We start from the raw sequence: 22619 nt of genomic DNA on the forward strand, positions 1-22619 counted from the left end.
TGGTGTATTTGTGGGATAATTTTATGTGACAGTGTAATTAAATTGTAAAACAATTCCCATTTCCTATGTATTTTATCTATTTATCATCATTTATTTCTTTACCTTCTTTTTCTGCAATAAATGTTATTGTAAGGAGAGTTAAATAAGTTAAACCAATGCAATTACTTTTACAGATTGAAATTAACTTCATATATCAATTTGCACACATTTATACAAAGTACCTACAACTTGCCTGGTATAAATAAATGTGTTTATTGCAGTATATTTATGATGTCACTGTGGTTTCCATGTTTGCCTTCCTTTTGAGTAATGATCTATATGTTTAAACTTGACATTTTAACAGTATTTTCAAACAATTTCATTCATTATCAAATAACCATTTACTACACTATGGCAATTTCATACCATTTACTGAACCCTTTAGACACTCCTAAACAATGATTTATCAACCAATATACAGATTTTAATGCTTATCACAGCAAATGTGGAAAGTAACATTAAATAGTGACTTGACAAGAGATAACTGAATTATCTTTTTAAAAAATCTTGATGAGTCATGTTAGTAATAGCCAGTATGCCTTTATAGCTGTACTGAAATTAAAAGAAGTATATTAGATTGTTATATTCCTTATGTATTAAGGTGATTCGTTTTAAAATCTATATGAACACCAGCTATATAACCTCAAGTGTTGATTTTAATGGAAAGAAAGAAGAAAGGCTATTTTAAATGTTTTAGATGTTGACCTGCTTGATAGATTTTTGTATCTTGGCTTCTCCATAGGAGGGAAAATATTCTGGCTCAGATAAGTCATTTCTGGGTTGATCAAATCTCGGATGATCCAGATGGATCGTGTTGGGCAAGACAAAAGGCTACTTACAATAATCCTATCTGCTTGCTGCACACGAGACATACCCAGATCCTTTCAATCCTCATCAGGTCTCATCATATCCTTGCTGTAGCAACCCACAAAAGTTACATGGTTGTGAACTTTTATGAGAGGGGGAAAACTGAAGAATTTCTCTGTGCAAAGGAGTCAAAGCAGCGGCAGAATGTGTTATCTTTACAGGATCAACACAGTTGATCCAGTGAATGGTACTATAGTCTTGAGAAAATACTGAGAGAAAGTTCAGGTTTAAAAACAATTAACAAGGACAGAAAAGGAGGAGGGAGAAACAAGACAACTTCCTTTCAAGTAGAATCATTTACATAAAATATTAAACCTGATAAAGGTGTCTGTCAGTGTGTGGGAGGGTCTGTATTTCTTCAGTTATTCACATCCAGAATGAACTAACTTGACACTAATTGCAGAAGGATTAAATTTATTCACTTTTATAGACTACTCCTTGACTATTAAAATTAAATGAAGATAAAATGAATTATTCCTTCCTAGATCAAAAATGAAATACCAAACCATTTTACAAGGGTGTAGGAGAAGATGGGCAGTGAAGACCAGAACCTGTGACTTAAAAAATAAATAAACAGAAATAAGAAGCTTAATTTTGAATAGATTTGTTAATTTAAAAAAGATTCCTTATTTAAGAGGCCCCTAGGACACCTTCAGAAATATATTGTACCCTAGCTAGAAGAACCTAAAACTACACACATTTTTATTAATACTTTACAAATAAATATAGCTGAGCCAAGAAATTCATTTGCTAGGGAATGGTTTTTTTAACAGTCAAAACACAAAAAAAGAATTATTAAAATGAAAAAAAGAGCAAGTTTCAAGTGATTACATTTCAGCATGTGTTCTCTATACCTCCAGGTTGGATAAGGAACTGAAGCAAAAATTATTACAAGAAGAGGCAGTTTTGGCCAGGCGCGGTGGCTCGCACCTGTAATCCCAGTACTTTGGGAGGCCGAGGCGGGCGGATCGCTTGAGGTCAGGAGTCCAAGACCATCCTGGCCAACATGGTGAAACTCTGTCTCTACTAAGAATACAGAAGTTAACCAGGCATGGTGGCACACGCTGTAATCCCAGCTACTCGGGAGGCTGGGGTGGGAGAATTGCTTGAAGCAGGGAGGCAGAGATTGCAGTGAGCGGAGACCACGCCATTGTACTCCAGCTGGGGTGACAGAGCAAGACTCCGTCTCAAAAAAAAAAAAAAAAAAAAAAAAGGCAGTTTTATAGACAAAATTTTGAAGGAATTCTGCATTTTCAGAATGGGCCTTAAACAAAAAATAATCAGTTCAAGGCAGTGTCTGAAACTGTCATCTCTTTCCTCATATGCTGTTGCCTGGTTTCTAGTCTCAGATAACGCAGATAGGAATGAAGTGGGAGGGAGTAGGGGGAGGAGGATCTACAAATTCAATGATCGGATTGAAATTTTAAACAAAATTTGCTGATTCTGAGTTCAGGGCTCTATCAACTATACCGTGCAAACCTGAAAACTGTAAATACCAACATACCTTGTGAATATCCAGATTTTTAAAATACCTTTCCTATTACCTGGCATGGAATTATGTATGTATTTGGATGGTCTTCTTGTGTTACGCCATTTTTTGAAAAGACAGAATATAGACATGTAAAATATAATTTTCAGATGCTTGTGCTTAAACATCCACATAACATTTTAGTGAATTTCTAATAAGGAAATAATCATCTCAGCTTTAGGCAAAATGCTAACTTAGATAAAATGAGTCTTAGGTAGTCAGAAATTAATGATAAGGAAACAATGTCAGGGGAAGTTAGGTAACTTGCCTAAGCTTACAGAGATTGTAGAAAAATAAGAATTAAAATGCTCCTCCTAACCCCAACCAAGTTCGCACGCCTTCCATTTTAGAATAAGGTTTATGTGTTAAGCCCTTCTACGAAAAAAAATTGCATTTTAACATGGATCAGTGTCATAAGCTAATTAAGGAAAGACTAATAATGTAATTTCAGGCATTAGTCATCTTAGTGATTCAAATCCCGTTCCCTACCTCAAACTACACACAAGGCATATAGATGGAATGGCATCTCATTCATATGTGTGTGTGTATGTCTTACATTAAAATCATTCATATTAAATGAGTAATCTTCTAAGGAATTAGCATTCCACTAAAATAAAGAATCTAAGATGTTAGATACTAAGGATCTTTTAAAGATGATAATTCATACTAAACTTCACATTTCATTTCTCCCTATTATGTATACGCCTGAAATTGGAAAGCTTTCTTTTTTTTTCTAGTAAGTACAATTTGATGTTTTAGCAATTGTCTTAGGAGAAGGTGTTTCTCCTTCTTTATCATAAAGGAACCATATAAATGAGAAATAATGTTACAATTTTAATATGTTCTTCTCAGTTGTACTGCAATTCATTTTTAAAACTAAGTACATTTTTATCAATTTACAGAGTTCCCATGTTTTAAAATACAAATAATCACCTAGATTCTCTCAGCTGAGTAAGTTACTTTTAGAATGTACACTATTTCTGGAAATACACTTGTAGAACATTTACCTGTTGCAACACTGAATTAGACGATGCCAGCTTTTTTTATATTTGTATTGAATAAAAATGCATGTGCCTTACATAGAGCCATATCAGTGCTTTTTGTTAAATATAATAAAATTTCCAACTGATGACCCAACAATTACTTGCATATTTTGAAATGCATTTGTTTTCTCTAAACAAATAAGATTGCACTTTGACTCTAAAGATGCAGAATGAATGATTAATGCTTTGATGAAGGACAGTGTTACATCTAATTTTGTGTTAATCTGGATGAGGAGACTGAAATTGACTTAGCTTTAGCTGATCAATTCTCACTTCTACTTCTCCACCCCAAAAAGAATTTAAAAAACATTATCACTGGTAAAATTATCAGTCAATCAAACAAACTAATTGCTTTTTTCTAATTGGAGGCTATTGCTTATTCATGTTTTTCTAAATATAGTTGATCACAGTGTTACTAACATTTCATATCCTGAAGAACAGAAGAAAGAGGGAAATCTACTTCCCTCATCAAGATTAATCTTTATTTTAATTATAAACCAAGCATGCGGATACTATGTATTAATACTTTTGCAAGAGCATTAATTATTTAAGTGAAGAATAATTTTTGTAATGACCCCTACTGAGTGTAGAAGATCTTGTATACTATTCAGTGTAGAGGATTCAGTGTACGTGCATCGCTGTTCATCAGCTACTTTCCAAATGGCAACCATGATAGTAAGCAAGTGGTTGCCATGATTTTGCCAGTTTATGATTTTATAATATAAAATTTATATCCTCAGATAATTTTAAACTCGTATTTGTAAGTTTTTATGACCGCAGAAATATCCTCAGAGGACTTGAATATGGACTCTAAGATTTCTTTACACTGGTCGGGTGCGGTGGCTCACACCTGTAATCCCAGCACTTTGAGAGGCCGAGGCGGGCAGATCACCTGAGATCAGGAGTTCCAGGCCAGCTTGGCCAACATGGTGAAACCCCGTCTCTACTAAAAATACAAAAATTAGCCTGACACAGTGGCGCACCTATCGTTCCAGCTACTCGGGAGGCTGACGCAGGAGAATTGCTTGAACCTGGGAGGCAGAGGTTGCAGAAAGCTGAGATTGTGCCATTGCATTCCAGCCTGGGCGACAGAGCAAGACTCTGTCTCAAAAAAAAAAAAAAAGGATTTCTTCACACTATTGGTTTTGATGAGTCACCTAAGCTAGTGTCAACCTTTCCCAACTTTTGTTGGATGAAATGCACACCCCCTCCTCCTCAGCAAACACGACTATGTCCAGATCTGAACTCTCAGTCTCACTTCACTGCAAACTGTAACCTAGCTATTTCTTTGAATGAGTTGAATCGCTAAAGTTCTGTGCAAAAAAATCCTCTGACAACTAAGCCTAGTTTTTCCCTTGAATGGCTATAATCTAATGGTATATGGAAGTTTTTTTTTTTTTTTTTGAGATGGAGTTTCGCTCCTGTTGCCCAGGATGAAGTGCAATGGTACAATCTTAGCTCACCGCAACCTCCGCCTCCCAGGTTCAAGCAATTCTCCTGCCTCAGCATCCCCAGTAGCTGGGATTATTACAGGCGTGCATGCACCAGCATGCCCAGCTAATTTTTTTGTATTTTTAGTAGAGACGGGGTTTTTCCATGTTGGTCAGGCTGGTTTCGAACTCTCAACCTCAGGTGATTCACCCACCTCAGCCTCCCAAAGTGCTGGGATTACAGGCGTGAGCCACTGCACCCGGCAGGATGTGGAAATGTTTATTAGAAATATATATTGCTGCTGCTGTCTTTCACACTCTGGGATGTGGAAGCATCACACAATGGTGATGTGTAATTGTGTACAGTTCAATTTGATTTTCTGAAACTGGGAAGCACAGATTCTCTCTGGAACAATTTCTTTGACGGGTTCATTGTAGAAAGGAAACTTGTCACCATGCCAAAGACAAAACTGCTGCTGGGTTTCGTTTTGAATTTTATAAAGTGAACAAGTAAAAAATATATACACATTCATTTCAACTCAAGTTATGAATAATTAAATGAATATACAATTGTATCCAGTTTTTACCCTCAAGCTTAACCAGCAAAGACATCTCCAGTCCATGTAAAAAGGTTACCTCATTTTCTTTTTGAAAATTATGAGCAAGCTGCCAAACATCACTGAATTTATACGCTCGTAAGTGAGAACAACCTGTCTATAAAATCCTACAGTGGAAAGTGAAGCAGCATGTGAGTTTTGTGCAATGTATCTTATACCTTCTAAAATTTGAACTTACACAAGCATTTCCTAAGCATCGTCTTAAATATCTTCCTCATCCTGTCTCATCTTCTAGTCCAAGGTTGGCTTGGGTGCTGGGAAGCAGTTCTAGTGAACATCATTAAGTAGCATATGTGAATGTATCTAGAAACAGAATCTTCATGTAGAAATCCAGTCCTCCAAACATGCTTTATTGACAGAACAATAAAGGAGTCTTCTTTTCTTTTTGAGACAGGGTCTTGCTCTGTCATCCACGCTGGAGTGCAGTGGCGGGATCTCGGCTCACTGCAACCTCCGCCTCCTGGATTCAAGCGATTCTCCTGCCTTACCCTCACGAGTAGCTGAGATTATAGGCGTGAGTCACCACACAGAGCTAATTTTTTGTGTGTATTTTTAGCGGAGATGGGGTTTCGCCATCTGGAACAGATTCGTCTCGGACTCGTAACCTCAAGTGATCTGCTGGCCTTGGCCTCCCAAAGTGCTGGGATTACAGACATGAGTCCCCGGCCTAAGAAAGTCTTATTATAGGGAAAATAACTACATGTGATTCCAAGACCTTGGTGGGGAACCAGGGCCAGTCTGTCCAGGTGAGCAGGTTGTGCCCTGCACACAACACTCAGCTGACGGAGCACTCCATTTATCAAGCCACAGGCTCTGGAGCAAGGCTCTATCTGCCCAGGAGGGAGGGCTAGCTTTTGAAAATTTGCACAAAAACGTCTATTGAGCATTATCAGCTCAAGACTCCAAGGAGCTTTATGAGCTCCTTGGGGCAAGGTAGGTGAGCTGACCAGAAGGGCTCAGCCCATTCTGAAGGCCTCTCCTATAGCCAGAAGAGATTCCTCGACTAATTTGCAGAAAAGTGTCACATGGGATGGCAGCAGCTGTGTGAGGAATTTTCCCGTGCTAATAGATACCTTCATTTTGCCATCTGTAAGGTAGGAATTATGAGAAACATTCAGAGGAAGACTGTGTGAGGAGATGCTTTTAGTTATTTACAAAAATTATTTGAAGGAGTACAATGTGCCCTGTTAGTACGGAGTAATAGCATACCCCAAATTCCCCGTCTGTTGGGAGATGCTATGAGGCTGGTTTGATGAAAGGAGGAAGGACTAGTAATGGGAATAGCAAAGCACAAAGAAGCAGAAAAAAAGCTACCCAAGAATCTGTGTGCTGAATAGGACTTAGCACGAGACGCTCACACTTCATGTCAGAGTGGGCCAGATGGAGTAGGGAAACAGGATACAACATGTATCCCAACACAGAATAATTACAAACAAAAAACGCAAATCTGGGGAGGCGGGGACTGGAGGAGTAATTAGTAATTCCCAGGCTACAGATGATCCTTCCCTGTGGAAACCATGTGCCAATAGAGAGAACTTCCCAGAGAAAAGCCACTCCACCACTCACCCTGAACACTGTTATCTTTTTTTTTTTTTTTTTTTTTTAAGATGGAGTCTTGCTCTGTCACCCAGGCTGGAGTGCAGTGGCACAATCTCAGCTCACTGCAAGCTCTGCCTCCCGGGTTCACGCCATTCTCCTGCCTCAGCCTCCCGAGTAGCTGGGACCACAGGCACCCACCACCATGCCCAGCTGATTTTGTTGCTGTATTTTTAGTAGAGACGGGGTTTCACCTTGTTAGCCAGGATGGTCTCGATCTCTTGACCTCATGATCCGCCCACCTCGGCCTCCCAAAGTGCTGGGATTACAGTGAGCCAACGCGCCTGGCCTATTATCATTCTTTCAAAAAGTTGTCAGAGGGCCTGTTCTCATCAGAGTCTGATACATCACCCCCCGTTAGCATAGGTCAGATGGTGCCTTCTGCCTCCCTCTCTAGCCCTCATGTCCATGCCTGTGACCTTTCTTCACTCCCCACCACTCTTGGCACAGACTCAGCACCTCTTCAAGTCTATGTTGTCTGAGCACTTTTATTTTGATGTATGAAGTGTGACAAAGTATCATAAATATTTTTAACACATACTGAAGCATATATTCAAATGAGTGCTGCCTTTCTCAAAGTTCATTGTCTTAGGAGGATTTATCCTAACACTGCTGCCACTGTGCAGGATACCTTTCAATCTCTTCTTTTGGAATGCAATTATAAATTAATAGGTGATTGCTTTTCCACATTGCTCATTATATTGGCTGCAAATAAATCCTTACTATTAAAAAATCCCTTTTTAATCTGGCCTTTGACTACTTCCTTTTTGTTAAGGACTGTTCACAGCCACCCCTTCTCCCATTGCTTGTGCTCTGGTCGTGCTGAACATTGTCGTTCCTAGAAGTCTCTGTGAATTTGCATATGCCAATTCCCTGTTCCAGAAAGATCATTCTCTTGTTACTAAGCTCAAGATCTCTTCATTCAGAAAATCTCTACTGCCTTTATCTCCCACTCTTTAATCTGTTTAGCTCCCTTCAATTTAGCTGCACCTGAAAAGTGCCAAGGTCACCTCAATCCACCAAATTGTTTATTGTCTTCATTGCTCCTCTCCCTAACCAGTTGATAAGCTCTTTGAAGGCGATACTATGTCTTTTTTACCTGCATCCTCAGGGCCCAACAGCATTGATTTACAATATTGTTCAATAAAGATTTATTGGCCAGGTGTGGTGGCTCCCACCTGTGATCCCAGCATTTTGATGAGGCTGAAGCAGGCAGATCACTCAAAGTCAGGAGTTGGAGACCAGCCTGGCCAACATGGCGAAACCCTGTCTCTACTAAAAAATGAAAATAAAAAAATTAGCCAGGTGTGGAGGCACACGCCTATAGTCCTGCTACTGTGATGGCTGAGGCACAAACCCGGAAGGCGGAGGTTGCAGTGAGCCAAGATCGTGCCACTGCACTCCAGCCCAGACGGCAGAGTGAAAGCCTGTCTCAACACACACACACACACACATATATATCAAGCAGGCATGGCAAAGCATTTTGAGAGGCTGAGGCAGGAGGATTGCTTGAGGCCAGGAATTGGAGACCAGCCTAGGTAAAATAGCAAGACCCCATTTCTAAATAAGTATTTAATAAGTAAATAAAGATGTATCAAATGAATGGATACTTGAAAGAAGTGGGTAACCTAAAATGACAACTTTGAAAGTAAACATTCATTTGACTGAGTCCTAGGTGAGTTCAAGAATTACTGGATTATTCAATAAATGCTTTTAGGCAAACTGTTCAGTCAGTTTAGCAAAGTGAGACTCCCTAGTTATGTCATAAGCACAAACACAAAATTCCAGTTGAATTTAACATTCATTTGTCAAAAAAAAAAAAAAAAAAGAAAAGAAAGAACAGAAAAAGAAACTATAAGATCACCAGAAGAAAACAACAGTCACGGGCCAGGCGTGATGGCTCATGCCTGTAATCCCAGTACTTTGGGAGGGTGAAGCAGGTGGATCATGAGGTCAGGAGTTCAAGACGAGCCTGGCCAAAATGGTGAAACCCTGTCTCTACTGAAAATACAAAAATTAGCTTGAACCTGGGAGGTGGAGGTTGCAGTGAGCTGAGATCACACCACTGCATTCCACCCTGGGCGACAGAATGAGATTCTGTCTCAAAAAAAAAAAAGAAAGAAAGAAAAAGAAAACAACAATGACTGTATAATTTTAGTGTGAGTAATGCCTATTTAAACATAACACCAAAGGCAGAAACTACACAAGAAAAGGTTGATTATGGCTCTGAGCTAATGTATCACTTTGCAAGTGTTACTTGCTATGTAGGGCATAAGGGCTGGAAGCCACGCTTTTCTTCCACTGAATTTTCCCCAATTTTAAGAGCTTAAATATCTGCCTATTCAAGGAAACAATAAGTAATTATAAAAATACCCTAAATCTTGTCCAAAAAGTCTGGAAACACAGGGAATATAGTGGGGTTTTTTTTTTGTTTATTTGTTTTTTGAGACAGAGTCTTGCTCTGTCATCCAGGCTGGAGCTCAGTTGCACTGTCTCGGGTCACTGAAACCTCCGCCTCCCAGGTTCAAGCAATTCCCCTGCCTCAGCCTCCCAAGTAGCTGGGATTACAGATATGTGCCATGACACCCAACTTTTCGTATTTTTAGTAGAGGTGGGGTTTCACCACGTTGGCCAGGCTGGTCTCCAACTCCTGACCTCAGGTGATCCGCCCACCTCAGCCTCCCAAAGTGCTGGGATTACAGGCGTGAGCCACACCTAGCCTACAGTGTATTTTTAACATCATATTTTAGATTAACAATTAGATTTATTGCTTCAGAGACAGTTACCTAAGACAGTATGTGGAAGTCAAAGGAAAAATATATTGAGCAATATTATTTCAAAATATTACTAAGAAATTGCTTGAAAATAAATTAGTCCTATGTTTCTGACTTTTTGAACACTCTATGAAGTGTTGCCCAGCACCATGGGAGGCCGAGGCAGGAGGATTGCCTGAGGTCAGGAGTTCGAGACCAGCCTGACCAACATGGTGATTATAGGCGTGGTGGTGCATGCCTACAATCCCAGCTACTCGGGATGCTGAGGCAGGAGAATCACTTCAACCTGGGAGGCAGAGATTGCAGTGAGCCGAGATCACACCACTGTACTCCAGCCAGGGCGACAGAGCGAGACTCCGTCTCAAAAAAAAAAAATGGAATGAGGCCGGGCGTGGTGGCTCACACCTGTATTCCCAGCATTTGGGGAGGCCAAGGTGGACACGAGTTCACTTGAGGCCAGGAGTTCAAGACAACCCCAGGCAACATGGCAAAAACCTGTCTCTCCAAAAGTACACAACTTAGCAGACATGGTGGCGCATGCCTATAATCCCAGCTACTCAGGAGGCTGAGGCACGAGAATCACTTAAATCAAAAGGTGGAGGCTGGCCGGGCGCGGTGGCTCACGCCTGTAATCCCAGCACTGTGGGAGGCCGAGACGGGCGGATCACAAGGTCAGGAGATCGAGACCATCCTGGCTAACACGGTGAAACCCCGTCTCTACTAAAAATGCAAAAAATTAGCCGGGCGTGGCGGCGAGCGCTTGTAGTCCCAGCTGCTTGGGAGGCTGAGGCAGGAGAATGGCGGGAACCCGGGAGGCGGAGCTTGCAGTGAGCCGGGATCGCGCCACTGCACTCCAGCCTGGGCCACAGAGCGAGACTCCGTCTCAAAAAAAAAAAAAAAAAAAAAAAGGTGGAGGCTGCAGTAAGCTGAGACCATGCCACTGCACTCCAGCCTGGGCAACAGAGTGAGACCCTGTCTCAAAAAAAAAAAAAAAAAAAAAAAAAAAAGAACAACCTAAAAGGTCAAATAAAGGATGTTTAATAAATAAATTATCCATAATGAAAATAATAGCATTGGAATGTATTATTGACTTGAAAAAGAGTTCATAATATATTTGTTTTATAATATAGATTCCCATATCTTTCCATAGACTGTAGAGGGTGAAGACTCAGAATCTGCATTTTTATTTATTTATTTTTGAGACACAGTCTCACTCTGTTGCCCAGGCTAGAGTGCAGTGGTGTGATTTCAGCTCATTGCAACCTCCGCCTCCTGAGTTCACATGATTCTCCTGCCTCAGCACCCCCAAGCAGCTGGGATTACAGGTGCCCACCACCACACCTAGCTAATATTTGTATTTTTAGTAGAGACGTGGTTTCTCCATGTTGGCCAGGCTGGTCCCGAACTCCTGATCTCAGGTGATCCACCCACCTCAGCCTCCCAAAGTGCTGGGATTACAGGTGTGAACCACTGCATCCAGCTCATAATATATTTTAAATGAAAATAAGAAAATGGAGATTATAAACCATTAAGTATATTTTCTGATTTTTATAAAGACGTATATGTGCAATTTATACATAAAATATATATGTATGTGTATGCATATAATCTGAAAGGCTATACAGAAATATGTTAATAATAGTTATCTTTTTGGCTTACCTGTAGTTATGTTTCAACAATAAGTATGGATAATTAACGAGATAGGGATAAAAAGATAAATAATAGGATGGCTTACTCAAAACCAAAGCAAACACTGATCAACCTTATTAAATGATAAAGTTATTAAAATGAAGAAGGAACTAAAGATCTAAATAACGTAACTGTGTATGATTTCCAATGATTTTCTGCCACCCTGTGGGGAATTCTGCACATTGCAGAACTGAAGAAGCAAAATATGAAACTATAAAAAATTCTGTAACTCAAGATGAAATTTCTTGGCCCAATAAGTTGTTTAGTTAAAGCTCTGTTGATCAGTTTTGTTTTCTCTACCAGCTGTTTAGTGAACTTGCTAGAATAGGATAAAATAATACCTAATACTTAAATGTGATTACAATATGACAACCATGGTCCTAATACATACATATGACTTCATCTCACAAAAACCCTATAAGGTAGGTACTGTTTTCTTCCCATTTTATCAAAGAGACGGAGTCTAATCTACCAATGGTGGGCAAATGTTGCCAAAGCAATGTGACAGCCAGGCAGAGTGCTGCATTTTTAGTCAATGATTTAAATTTTTGAGCTTTTCTGTTTCCTTCAGGCCTGATCGTTCCCTAATGGAATCACCCAAACACTTGACTGCTGAGGCTCTCTATGGATTTATCAGATGAAACTTTAGAAAGGGATTTTTTTTTTTAAGACAGGGTCTCGCTCTGTCACCCAGGCTGGAGTGCAGTGGCGTGATCTTGACTCACCACATCTGCCGCCTGCCAGGCTCAAGCGATTCTCCCACCCCAGCCTCCCAAGTAGCTGGGACCACAGGTGCATACCACCAAGTCCACCTAGTTTTTCTTTTCTTTTCCTTTCTTTCTCTCTCTTTCCTTTCTTTCTCTCTCCCTTTTTTTTTTTTTTTTTTTTTTAAGAGATGGGGTCTTGCCATGTTGCCCTGAGGTCTAGCCGTCTACCCGACTCGGCCTCTCAAAGTGCTGGAATACTCGGCTTCTCAAAGTGCTGGGATTACAGGCACGCCCAGCTGAGAGAAACTATGATGTTCTCCAAACAAATCTCATTTGGTTGAAACTGTACAGCTGAGTATAGTCTAATTTGAGTAGTTTACCTTGATTACTCTAACCATGGTCTATAGACCTGGGCTCTTTTGAGAACTGTTTGTAAATGGTCTGCAGAGAGACAGTAGAAAACTCTATCGCAATTTTGCAGGTAATTTTATGGCTGTTAACTCCAACGATAAAAGTTTTGACTTGGACTTTGTATGCCTTTTCATTTTCTGTTATATCAACTTGTGGTCAACAACTAATCAAAATTTTTTTAAAATAAACGGACCGTTCCCCAGTGAAGAGAAGCACTGCTATAAAGCTGTTCACACGCAAATATTACCAAACTCCAAGGTCGCTTTTGAGGCCTAGCTCCCCAAAATGAGGCCTTGGATATTTTTTCTCCCTTTATTTCTTTCCTCTTTTCTTTTATTTTTTCCCCTTTTCCTTTTCTGAGACGGAGTTTTTGCTCTGTTGCCCAAGCTGGAGTGCAATGGCACGATCTCGACTCACTGCAAACTCCGCCTCCGTCTCTTGAGTAGTTGGGATTACAGACGCGCGCCAGCAAGCCCAGCTAATTTTTGTACGTTTAGTAGAGACGAGGGTTCGCCAAGTCGACCAGGCTGGTCTCGAACTCTTGACCTCCGGTAATCCACCCGCCTCGCCCTCCCAAACTGCTGGGACTACAGGCATAAGCCACCGCGCCCTGCCTCCTCCCCTTATTTCATCCACTTTATAATTCACATTATTATTGATCGTTGATAATTGCACCTATCGTAATGATACTGATAATTGCACCTGTTGTAATAATATTGATATTGATAATTGCACGTATTGCATTACAATATTATTATTGATATCCATAATTTCACCTACTGTAATGATCAATAAAGACAGGCAGAAAGAAAACAAAAATAACTGAGACTACCGGGCAGTCTCCCTGCGGACAGCAATGAGTGAAAAAACGCCTTGAGGCGCAGTAACGCCACCAATAAAGAGTCGCCGCAACGGTTCGGCCCAGAGGCAAGCAAGGCCCACCCCTCGCGGGCAGGCGCGAGCTCTAGCTCGTGAAGTCTGAGCGGGTGGGGATAAGCCGTGTGGGTTTCAAGAAGATGCCACGCCTCCGCCGCCACCACGCCTCCGGCTGCCGCGCCCGGAGGAGGCCGGGATGTTATCACTTCCGCCGGGGCCTCTCACTGCGTCCGGGTCAGCTGCTGCCGCCGCCGCCGTGCCGCTGCGGCCGGGGGATTGGGCTGGGGTCTCCACCGCCGAGCCAGGGGAGCGAGCTCCGCTCGGCGCTGCTTTTTGCGACCTGGCCGTCAGCCCCACGTCGCCGGCCTGGAGGGGCGAAGAGGACGAGGGGGCCAAGGCTTCCTCCGGGGTGAGTGCGGCCTGGGAGGACTTGGCACGGTGGCTCCGTAGCTGGACTGGGAACCGGCCTAGGGGCGTAAGTCTGTCGGGCGCGTGCCCACGACGTCCGCGGAGAGGAAACCCAGAGAGTTATCCTTGGTAGGGGGGAGCCATAGAACCTGCTCGGAAGGCGCTTCCTGGATCTCCGTCCAGTTTAGGTCCCCGCCCTTGGCTCGGGTCCTGTTTGTATTTGGCAGTTTGGCCCCCCCCACCCCACCCCTTTTCCGTTTCTGGTAGTTGTGCTCGGGATGGAACCTTGCCCCTCCTCCACTCCTTTTTTACCCTGGTGTGGGTGAAGTGGCGGGGCTACGATGCTTCAGTATTTATGACCAGCGTCCGTCCTGGTGCAGAACAAAGAAAGTTGGACCTCTGGTATGCCTCGTAACCTCGGGGAATAGACACGGAAGCAGCATAAGTAATCAGGGCTTTAATAGATCTTCCCGAGTACGCTCAACCAAATATAGAGTGTGTACGTCAAAAGCCGAGTCCCCGCGTGAATCTAGACACTACCTTTTCTGTTTAAATACCTGGCAAATGGTTTGGATTTCTGGATGCATCTCATGTCTCTGGAGTTACTTGTTTGTGTGTCCTGTGAGCTCCTTGAAGGCACAGCTTTTGCGGTGTTCGTCAAGATAGTCACAGTGCCTCCTATTTATTTAGTTGAATAAACTATGTGATTGCATTTTAGTGTTGCTTTTTTCATTCTCACCTTCTCTTGATTAGGATCTCTATTTCACCTAATACCTGATTTCTTATTTTCAATTAAATGTAGTTTTTCTAACATTTTATAGGAATCTCTGCGATTGTAGAAACAAATTCTGTAATTTGTAAATCGCTGTTTCCTCAAAATTACAACTGATGTTACCCAGTTAAGTTACCCCTGCAGACTAGTTTCTTGATCATTTTGCACATATTCTTAGTTCTTGTTGTTTTGTATTTTCTCTAAACTCTATTCCTAGTCTTCGTAATCTCTAGTGCAGCCCAACACTATTGGGCTTAGACAGGAAGTATGACAGATCCACTTCTGCAAACGGAACTTGAACTAGATTATCGTTAAGTCAGTGCTATTATGGCCTTCAGGCACTACAAGACCTTCGAAGCTACGTGCAACCAAATCAGGCATGATAGGCTTATTCTGTATAAAGTTGCCAGTGCACTGCTGACGGTGTGCTATATTAGAAACAGTTCTGGACTAGATATGGAGACCAGGATGTAGTGTCATTGCCTCATATATAAGATACAATGATGATAACACAAGTGTCATGCATCCCAAAGTTGCTGGTTGGACTATGAGATGATGGATGTGAAAGTGGTTAGTAAATGTGAAAAGCACTCTGGAAAAGTTATTTTCATTCTGTCTGGGGTAATGCTGGTAGAAGGAGCAATGGGGAGAAAGACGTCAGAGAAAGTACATGTAACCAGATCTAGTAAGTTACCAGGCTGATAGTAGATGAAAGATGTCTTGTTACTTTGGGTGGCCAAGGTGGGCGGATCACCTGAGGTCAAGAGCAAAAAATGATAAAGCAGTGAGATGAGACAAGCCTGGCCAGTGTGATGAAACGCCATCTCTACTAAAAATACAAAAATTAGCCAGGCATGGTCGCGAGTGCCTGCAATCCCAGCTGCTCCGGAGACAGAAGTACAAGAATCGCTTGAACCCAGGAGACGGAGGCTGCAGTGAGCCGGGATTGCAGCACTGCACTCCAGCCTGGGCGACAGAGTGCGACTCCGTCTCAAAAAAAAAAAAAAAAAAAGATGTCGTGTTATGTTTACATCTTATAAAGCAGAATACTAGTATAATGTGACAGTAATATTCCACAATTATAGTTTTTTATTGCAACTGATATTTCTAACTACGACAAACTGAGACATCAGTTAGTAAACTTTATCTTTTTAAAGGTCGCAGTGTTTTCAGTATGTTCTGCATAGTAATAATAAATTTAACTTTTGTAGGTGGCACAATCATCTTTTGCTATATTTTCACAATTTTGAGAGAAGTCAGCACCATTCTAGTTTTTCCTCTAAATTTTGTGTTAACGTTTATTTTATTTTATTTTATTTTATTTTTTTGAGATGCGCTCTTGCTGTGTCACCCAGGCTGGAATGCAATGGCACGATCTCGGCTCACTGCAACCTCTGCCTCCCAGGTTCAAGCGATTCTCCTGCCTCAGCCTCCCTGATCACTGGGATTACAGGCCAGCGCCACCACTCCCGGCTAATTTTTGTATTTTTAGTAGAGATGGGGTTTCACCATGTTGGCCAGGCTGGTCTTGAACTCCTGACATCAGGTGATCCGTCCGCCTCAGCCTCCCAAAGTGTTGGGATTACAGGTGTGGGCCACCACGCCTGGCTTGTGTTAACATTTCTGATAGAGCATCTCATTTCATTGTTTAAAAAGTATATACACTCAAGGGAGCAATGAGAAGCACACATCTAGGATTTTTTCAAGGATGTTTGGTGATCTAAACGTACAGGCTGTTCGTTAAAAAGTGAACATAAGTGTTTAGGATGAAACCTTTTAGTTTAAATGGGGAAGTGAAAGGCTTGCCTGGGCATTTCCATATGCTTACTGTAATTGATTTCGGCATAAATGGTTGTTACTGGCACCTATTGCAGCAGCAGTGTTAAAGTACGTATAGTAAAATCACCATGTATAATTGTGTTATAATTAAACGTTCTAATGTGATCTTAAAAAAAAAATTGTAGAGGTAGATCTCACTATGTTGCCCAGCTAGGCTTGAACTGCTGGGCTTAAACCATCTTCCCACCTTGTCCTCCCAAGGTGTTAGGATTACAGGAGTGAGTCCCTGAGCCTGGCCTAAATGTGATCTTAACATTTAATTTTTGGTTATGTTGCTAAACTGCCTGGGAAAAGCTTCTTCATCTTGGTTGGATTTATCAGTACTCGTCCCCCTTGAAGCGGTGTCAGAAGGAATCAATTGTCTCTTTGATTTTTAACCTAAGATAAACAACTGCTTTGAATTTATCTTTATGACTACAAGAGGTGAGTGGCATAAGTAAGGATGTACCACCACTACCAAGAGTCAGTCTACTGAGAAATCAAGTTATTCCTGTGCCAACAGGTTATTTTAACAAATATCATCTTAAAGTGTTATTTCCCATTCTAATTTACTAAAAAAAATTTGAACAAGAAATGGGAAGCAACACAGTTAACTTGTGAGTCAGCAGTATCCTGATTTGCCTCAAAGTGGTTGTGGTTATATTAACTGCTTTCTTGTTGGTTTCCTGTTCTTAACAGCTGCTTGATGATAAAGTGCTTCCAAGGAACAGTAGTCCCTCAATTGTTTAAATTGTTTTAATCCACCCAGTGTACTTTTCCCCTAAAATTCATGATGAGATGGTAGAGTAAATATCTATATCTCTCTCCTCATGTTCTGTTTAGATAATTGATTATCCTCAAACTAAATATCCATGTTTATCTGCTGAGGTATTAACACATGATTCAATATGATACTAAGGTAAAAATGGAATAAATAGGCTGAGATAGCTGAAAGACTTGGGCTGTCTTTCAAGGAGCTATTTGATTTTTGTTGTTGTTTGTTTGGTTTTTTGAGACAAGAGTCTCCTTTTGTCGCCCAGACTGGAGTGCAGTGGTGCAATCTCAGCTCACTGCAACCTCTGCCTCCAGGGTTTAAGTGATTCTCCTGCCTCAGACTCCCTGGTAGCTAGGATTACAGTCATGCGCCACCATGCCTGGCTGAATTTTTGTATTTTACTTTTACTTTTCAAGCAAATAAGTTGGTGTGGAAAAGTCAGCATCTACCAATTTTTTTCTGTGCTAACAAGTATATCATCAAACATTGAAACCTTTTGGGAATGTTTAAAACCTTCTGTTAAGTAAAAATTCAAACTGGGCAGAGAGGCTTCCAGTCTTGGCAGAGATACAAATCTAGTTTACCTTGTGAAATCTAACACTTTAGGGCATTTCCATTGTAATTTTGTTGTTAAAGAACATAAGGCTTTTTTCTATATAACTTTTTGCATCTTTTGAATGTTGACGTAGCAGACAAGACTGCTATAGAACATGACTGCATTTTTCTTTTAGAAGACTGGTTGATGTGAATGACTGACATAATTGATTTTATTTAATAAATATCTTTTAAGGTCATAGTATAGTTTTAAAAATCAAATGGTGTAGAAGAACTTAACTATGAAAAGTATTAGTCATTTTCTCCATTTCACCCTCTTTAGTCTTCTGCTGGTTTTGCTCTGTCACCCAGGCTGGAGTTGCAATGGTGTGACCTCGGCTCGCTGCAACCTCCACCTCCCAGGTTCAAGCGATTCTCCTGCCTCAGCCTCCCAAGTAGCTGGGATTACAGGTGCCTGCCACCACACCCGGCTAATGTTTTTGTATTTTTAGTAGAGATGGAGTTTCACCATGTTGGCCAGGCTGGTTTTGAACTCCTGACCTCAAGTGATCCGCCCACCTTGGCCCCCCAGAGTGCTAGGATTACAGGCATGAGCCACTGCTCCCAGCCTGGTGTCAACCACGTTTAACTTTATTTTTAGTACTGTTAGTGATGCTCTGTATCTCTTAAATATGTTAATGCAAAAAAAAAAAAAAAAGAAAGAAAAGATGTTACTGCTATTTATTAAATAACTTTAGACATCTATTGACTTGAATGTAAATGAACTAAATACTCATGTAATACCTCTTTCCTTCTATAGTTTTCACTGTTTTGTTGCATTGTTAATCGGTTGATCTGTCCCTTACCTAAACTTCTGTTTCTTACTCCAGCACCAGAGGGAGTATCTCTGGATTCTCACTTTTAAAATGAGGATATTGGCACTCACATGATTCCTTGGAAAAACTAAGACTAAAGTTCATGGCGTATGTTAAAAATATGTAGTTGCATAAAAAGACATTCACCAAGTTCATTGTTTGAAAACATATGCCAAGCTATATGAGAAGGACATAGTATAGATAAGAAACAAATCAAAAGATAGCATAGTTCATTTACAGGACAAGTTACTGAATAGACTTCTTTCAGTGGCTCGGGAATTGTGGCATCAAATTGTTGAGAAGAAAATGTAAAAGCACACCAGTTGACCCTGCTGAATCATGAGTTTAAATATTATTTATATACTATTGTTTAGAATCAACCTGTATCCAAGGGACAGAAAATTTAATTATGAATCTATAATAAAGAACATTTTTATTTCTTACCCCACTTCAAATTTTTAATATAATCCATAGTATGAAATATATTTTAAATCATAACCTGAGATACTATACATGCAACTGAAAACAAGTATTTTCACTGAACAGTATCCTTACTATAAGCAGTACTTAACTTTACCAGAATATATGTGGTCTGAATATTCTCTTTTCTTAAAAAAAAAAAAAAAAATGCAACCCTGTAAATCAATTTCATGACCAGACCACTGTACTAAACCTCAAGTATGAACTAATATGTAAGATTATTGCGCCTTTTCGGTGGATAAAAAGTAAAGTAGAAATTAAGTTAAACACTTTTCTCTCTTCATAGGACATTGGCTCTCTGGATTATCAAGAGTTTGTAGTTGACATTGAATCCAGGCTGAGGATGGAAGGTGTGGAACTTAAAGAAGAATGGCAAGATGAAGATTTTCCGATGTGAGCAATGCTTTTAAATGAAAACAATTTAGAGTAAAACTTCAGAATTTGTTTATCGAGATGTTATTTTTTTATTTTTACTTTTTGAGAAGGAGTCTTGCTCTGTCACCCAGGCTGGAGTGCAGTGGCACAATGTCAGCTCAGTGCAACCTCCACCTCCTGGATTCAAGCAATTTCTTCTGCCTCAGCCTCCCGAGTAGCTGGGACTATAGGTGTGCGCCACCACACCCGGCTAATTTTTGTATTTTTAGTAGAGACGGGGTTTCACCATATTGGGCAGGCTGGTCTCAAACCTCTGACCTCGTGATCTGCCTGCCTTCGCCTCCCAAAGTGCTGGGATTAGAGGTGTGAGCCACCGCACCCGGACAAGATGTCACTTTTTAAATGGAATATTCGGCTTCTTAAAGAAACTCAGTAATACAAGGTGATCATTTGATACTAGGAAGTAAAAGTTTCTTTTCAACAGTTAGATTGACTCTCTTGTATCTTCCTTTCCATCCAAATATATATATAATCTTGTGTAATCTTTCATTTTTGTTTAGGTCGTTTAAGTTTCCAAAATTTTGCTTTTATAATAAAGTGTTTTAATGTTTGTTTGTTTTTTTCCTTTAAGCAAGGTCTGAGGGATTGCTCAGAGAAGGAGGTCTTTAGTTGTCTTTTAAAATTTTATTTAATTTTGTGGCCAGGTGCGGTGGCTCACACATGTAACCCCAGCACTCTGGGAGGCCGAGGTGGGCAGATCACTTGAGGCCAGGAGTTTGAGACCAACGTGGCCAACATGGTGAAACCCCGTCTCTACTAAAAATGCAAAAAATTAGCCAGGCTTGGTGGCGCGTGCCTGTAGTCCCAGCTGCTTAGGAGGCAGAGACACAAGAATTGCCTGAACCCGGGAGGCAGAGGTTGCAGTGAGCCAAGGTAGCACCACTGCACTCCACCTTGGGTAGCAGAGCAAGGCTCTGTCTCAAAAAAAAAAAAAAAAAAAAAAAATTAATTTTGTGGATCCCCCCGCCCCCCGCAAAAAAAAAAAAAAACCTTACTAAGTAAATTACTAAGGATTTTCTAGCTCATCTGGCCAGCCACTTTCACGTTTGCATTTGTATTTACAATTATATTGGTACCAGGTAGACTGATGAAAAAGAGAGCAAAGGCAGACCTTATATTTAAATAGTGCTTCCATGCCATAGTGGGCAGAAGACATCCTAGTGCATAATCAGGTGCCTTAGCAGTTGGATAGCTTAGCAGTTGGACAGCTGATAGGAGACTTGAGTCACTGTTGCATATGGTGGTGATAGTACATATAAGAATGCTGATCTCAGAAGAATTGAGCTATCATCACTGTAGTCTTATTGTGAGTAAAAATTGAGCTTCATACATTGCATCATACATCACATTGTATTTGTGCATTTCAGTCATATTTATTTAAAATTGTTACATGGTTTTTTTGGTTGGTTTTTTTTTTTTTTTTTTTTTTTTTTTTGACACAGAGTCTTGCTCTGTTGCCCAGGCTGGAGTGCAGTGGCCGGATCTCAGCTCACTGCAAGCTCCGCTTCCCGGGTTTATGCCATTCTCCTGCCTCAGCCTCCCGAGTAGCTGGGACTACAGGCGCCCACCACCTCACCCAGCTAGATTTTGTATTTTTTTAGTAGACACGGGGTTTCACCGTGTTAGCCAGGATGGTCTCGATCTCCTGACCTTGTGATCCGCCCGTCTCGGCCTCCCAAAGTGCTGGGATTACAGGCTTGAGCCACCGCGCCCGGCCAATTGTTACATGTTTTATAATAGGTATGCATAGGGAATTTGTATCTACTTTTATGGGTTACTTATATGTAATAAGTGTATAAGTCAGCTCTGATAGTCAGAATTTTTACTTTGAAAGTGCAGCCAGGCATAGCAGCTAACTCCTATAATACTAGTGTTTTGGGAGGCCAAGGCAGAAGATTTACTTGAGATCATCCTGGGCAATATAGCAATATCTTGTCTCTACAAAAAAGCTTTAAAAATTAGCTGGGCATGTTGATGTGCCACTGTAGTCCTAGCTAGTCAGAAGGCTGAGACTTTATCTTACACACTGCTAGGCTGGGCACAGTGGCTCATGCCTATAATCCCAACACTTAGGGAGGTCAAGGCAGGAGAATCGTTTGAGCCCAAAAGTTTGAAGCCAGCCTGGGCAACATAGCAAGACCCTGTCTCTACTAAAAATTAGCCAAGCGTGGTGACACGCACCTGTAGTCCCAGATACTCGGGAGGATCTCTTGAGCCCAGGAGTTAAGGCTGCAGTGAGCCATGATTGTGCTGTTGTATTCCAGCCTAGGTGACAGAGCAAGACACTGTCTCAAAAACGACAACACTGCTTTATTCCATTTTGCAAATACTTATTTCTATAAGCTGTATGTTTAATAGATTGAACTTCAAAAAAAGTTCTTTCGTAATTTCTTGGTTAAAAAGTATACCTGTGTCTTCTAGACCTTTACCAGAAGATGATAGTATTGAAGCAGATATACTAGCTATAACTGGACCAGAGGACCAGCCTGGTAAGAGCTTGACACTTATTTTCAATTAAATTATGGACTTTGTGTTATTTTTTTAAAACACATTTTTTTGTCCAAAAAAACAAAAAACTTGAGTTTTTTTTCCATCATAGAAGTCAAAGTATAAGTTGAACATTGAGGAAAGCATTTTAAGAATGCTTTAAAAAATTCCAAAAATATATGCTTGGTTTTTGGAAAGTTTTACAGTAAAGGGGTGGAGGAGATCATTTATAGTGGTAAGAGGTATCTATAAGGTCTGCGTCTATTTAAAAGACATTGATGCTTTATTGATCTCTTGCCAACGATGGAGAAACAACAATGATCAGAATAAAAATTTTGTGAATAGGTGCTTTGAAGTTATGTTTAATTAATATTATTTTTCCCAAGAATGAAGTAGTTAAAATTTTTCTTATTCAGCTTTAGCATCTAAGCATTCCTTGTTACGTATCTTTTTCTTTA

At 40.6% G+C, this 22619-nt stretch overlaps 1 protein-coding gene across 3 annotated transcripts in view; it reads left to right on the plus strand.

Moving 5' to 3' along the window:
* Window positions 1-13454: 13454 nt before the first annotated feature.
* BNIP2 (BCL2 interacting protein 2) overlaps window positions 13455-22619 on the plus strand; it is a 32887-nt gene continuing 23722 nt past the window's right edge. For all 3 annotated transcript variants that reach the window (XM_017895956.1, XM_017895970.1, XM_017895962.1), the window contains exons 1-3: window positions 13455-13986; window positions 19526-19632; window positions 22096-22163. In XM_017895956.1, coding sequence (XP_017751445.1) covers window positions 13774-13986; window positions 19526-19632; window positions 22096-22163 — 388 coding nt within the window. In that variant the 5' untranslated portion in view covers window positions 13455-13773. The remainder of the gene's footprint in view (window positions 13987-19525; window positions 19633-22095; window positions 22164-22619) is intronic.

Source organism: Rhinopithecus bieti, unplaced genomic scaffold (assembly GCF_001698545.2).
Source record: "Rhinopithecus bieti isolate Rb0 unplaced genomic scaffold, ASM169854v2 scaffold_947, whole genome shotgun sequence".
Lineage (NCBI taxonomy): Eukaryota > Metazoa > Chordata > Mammalia > Primates > Cercopithecidae > Rhinopithecus > Rhinopithecus bieti.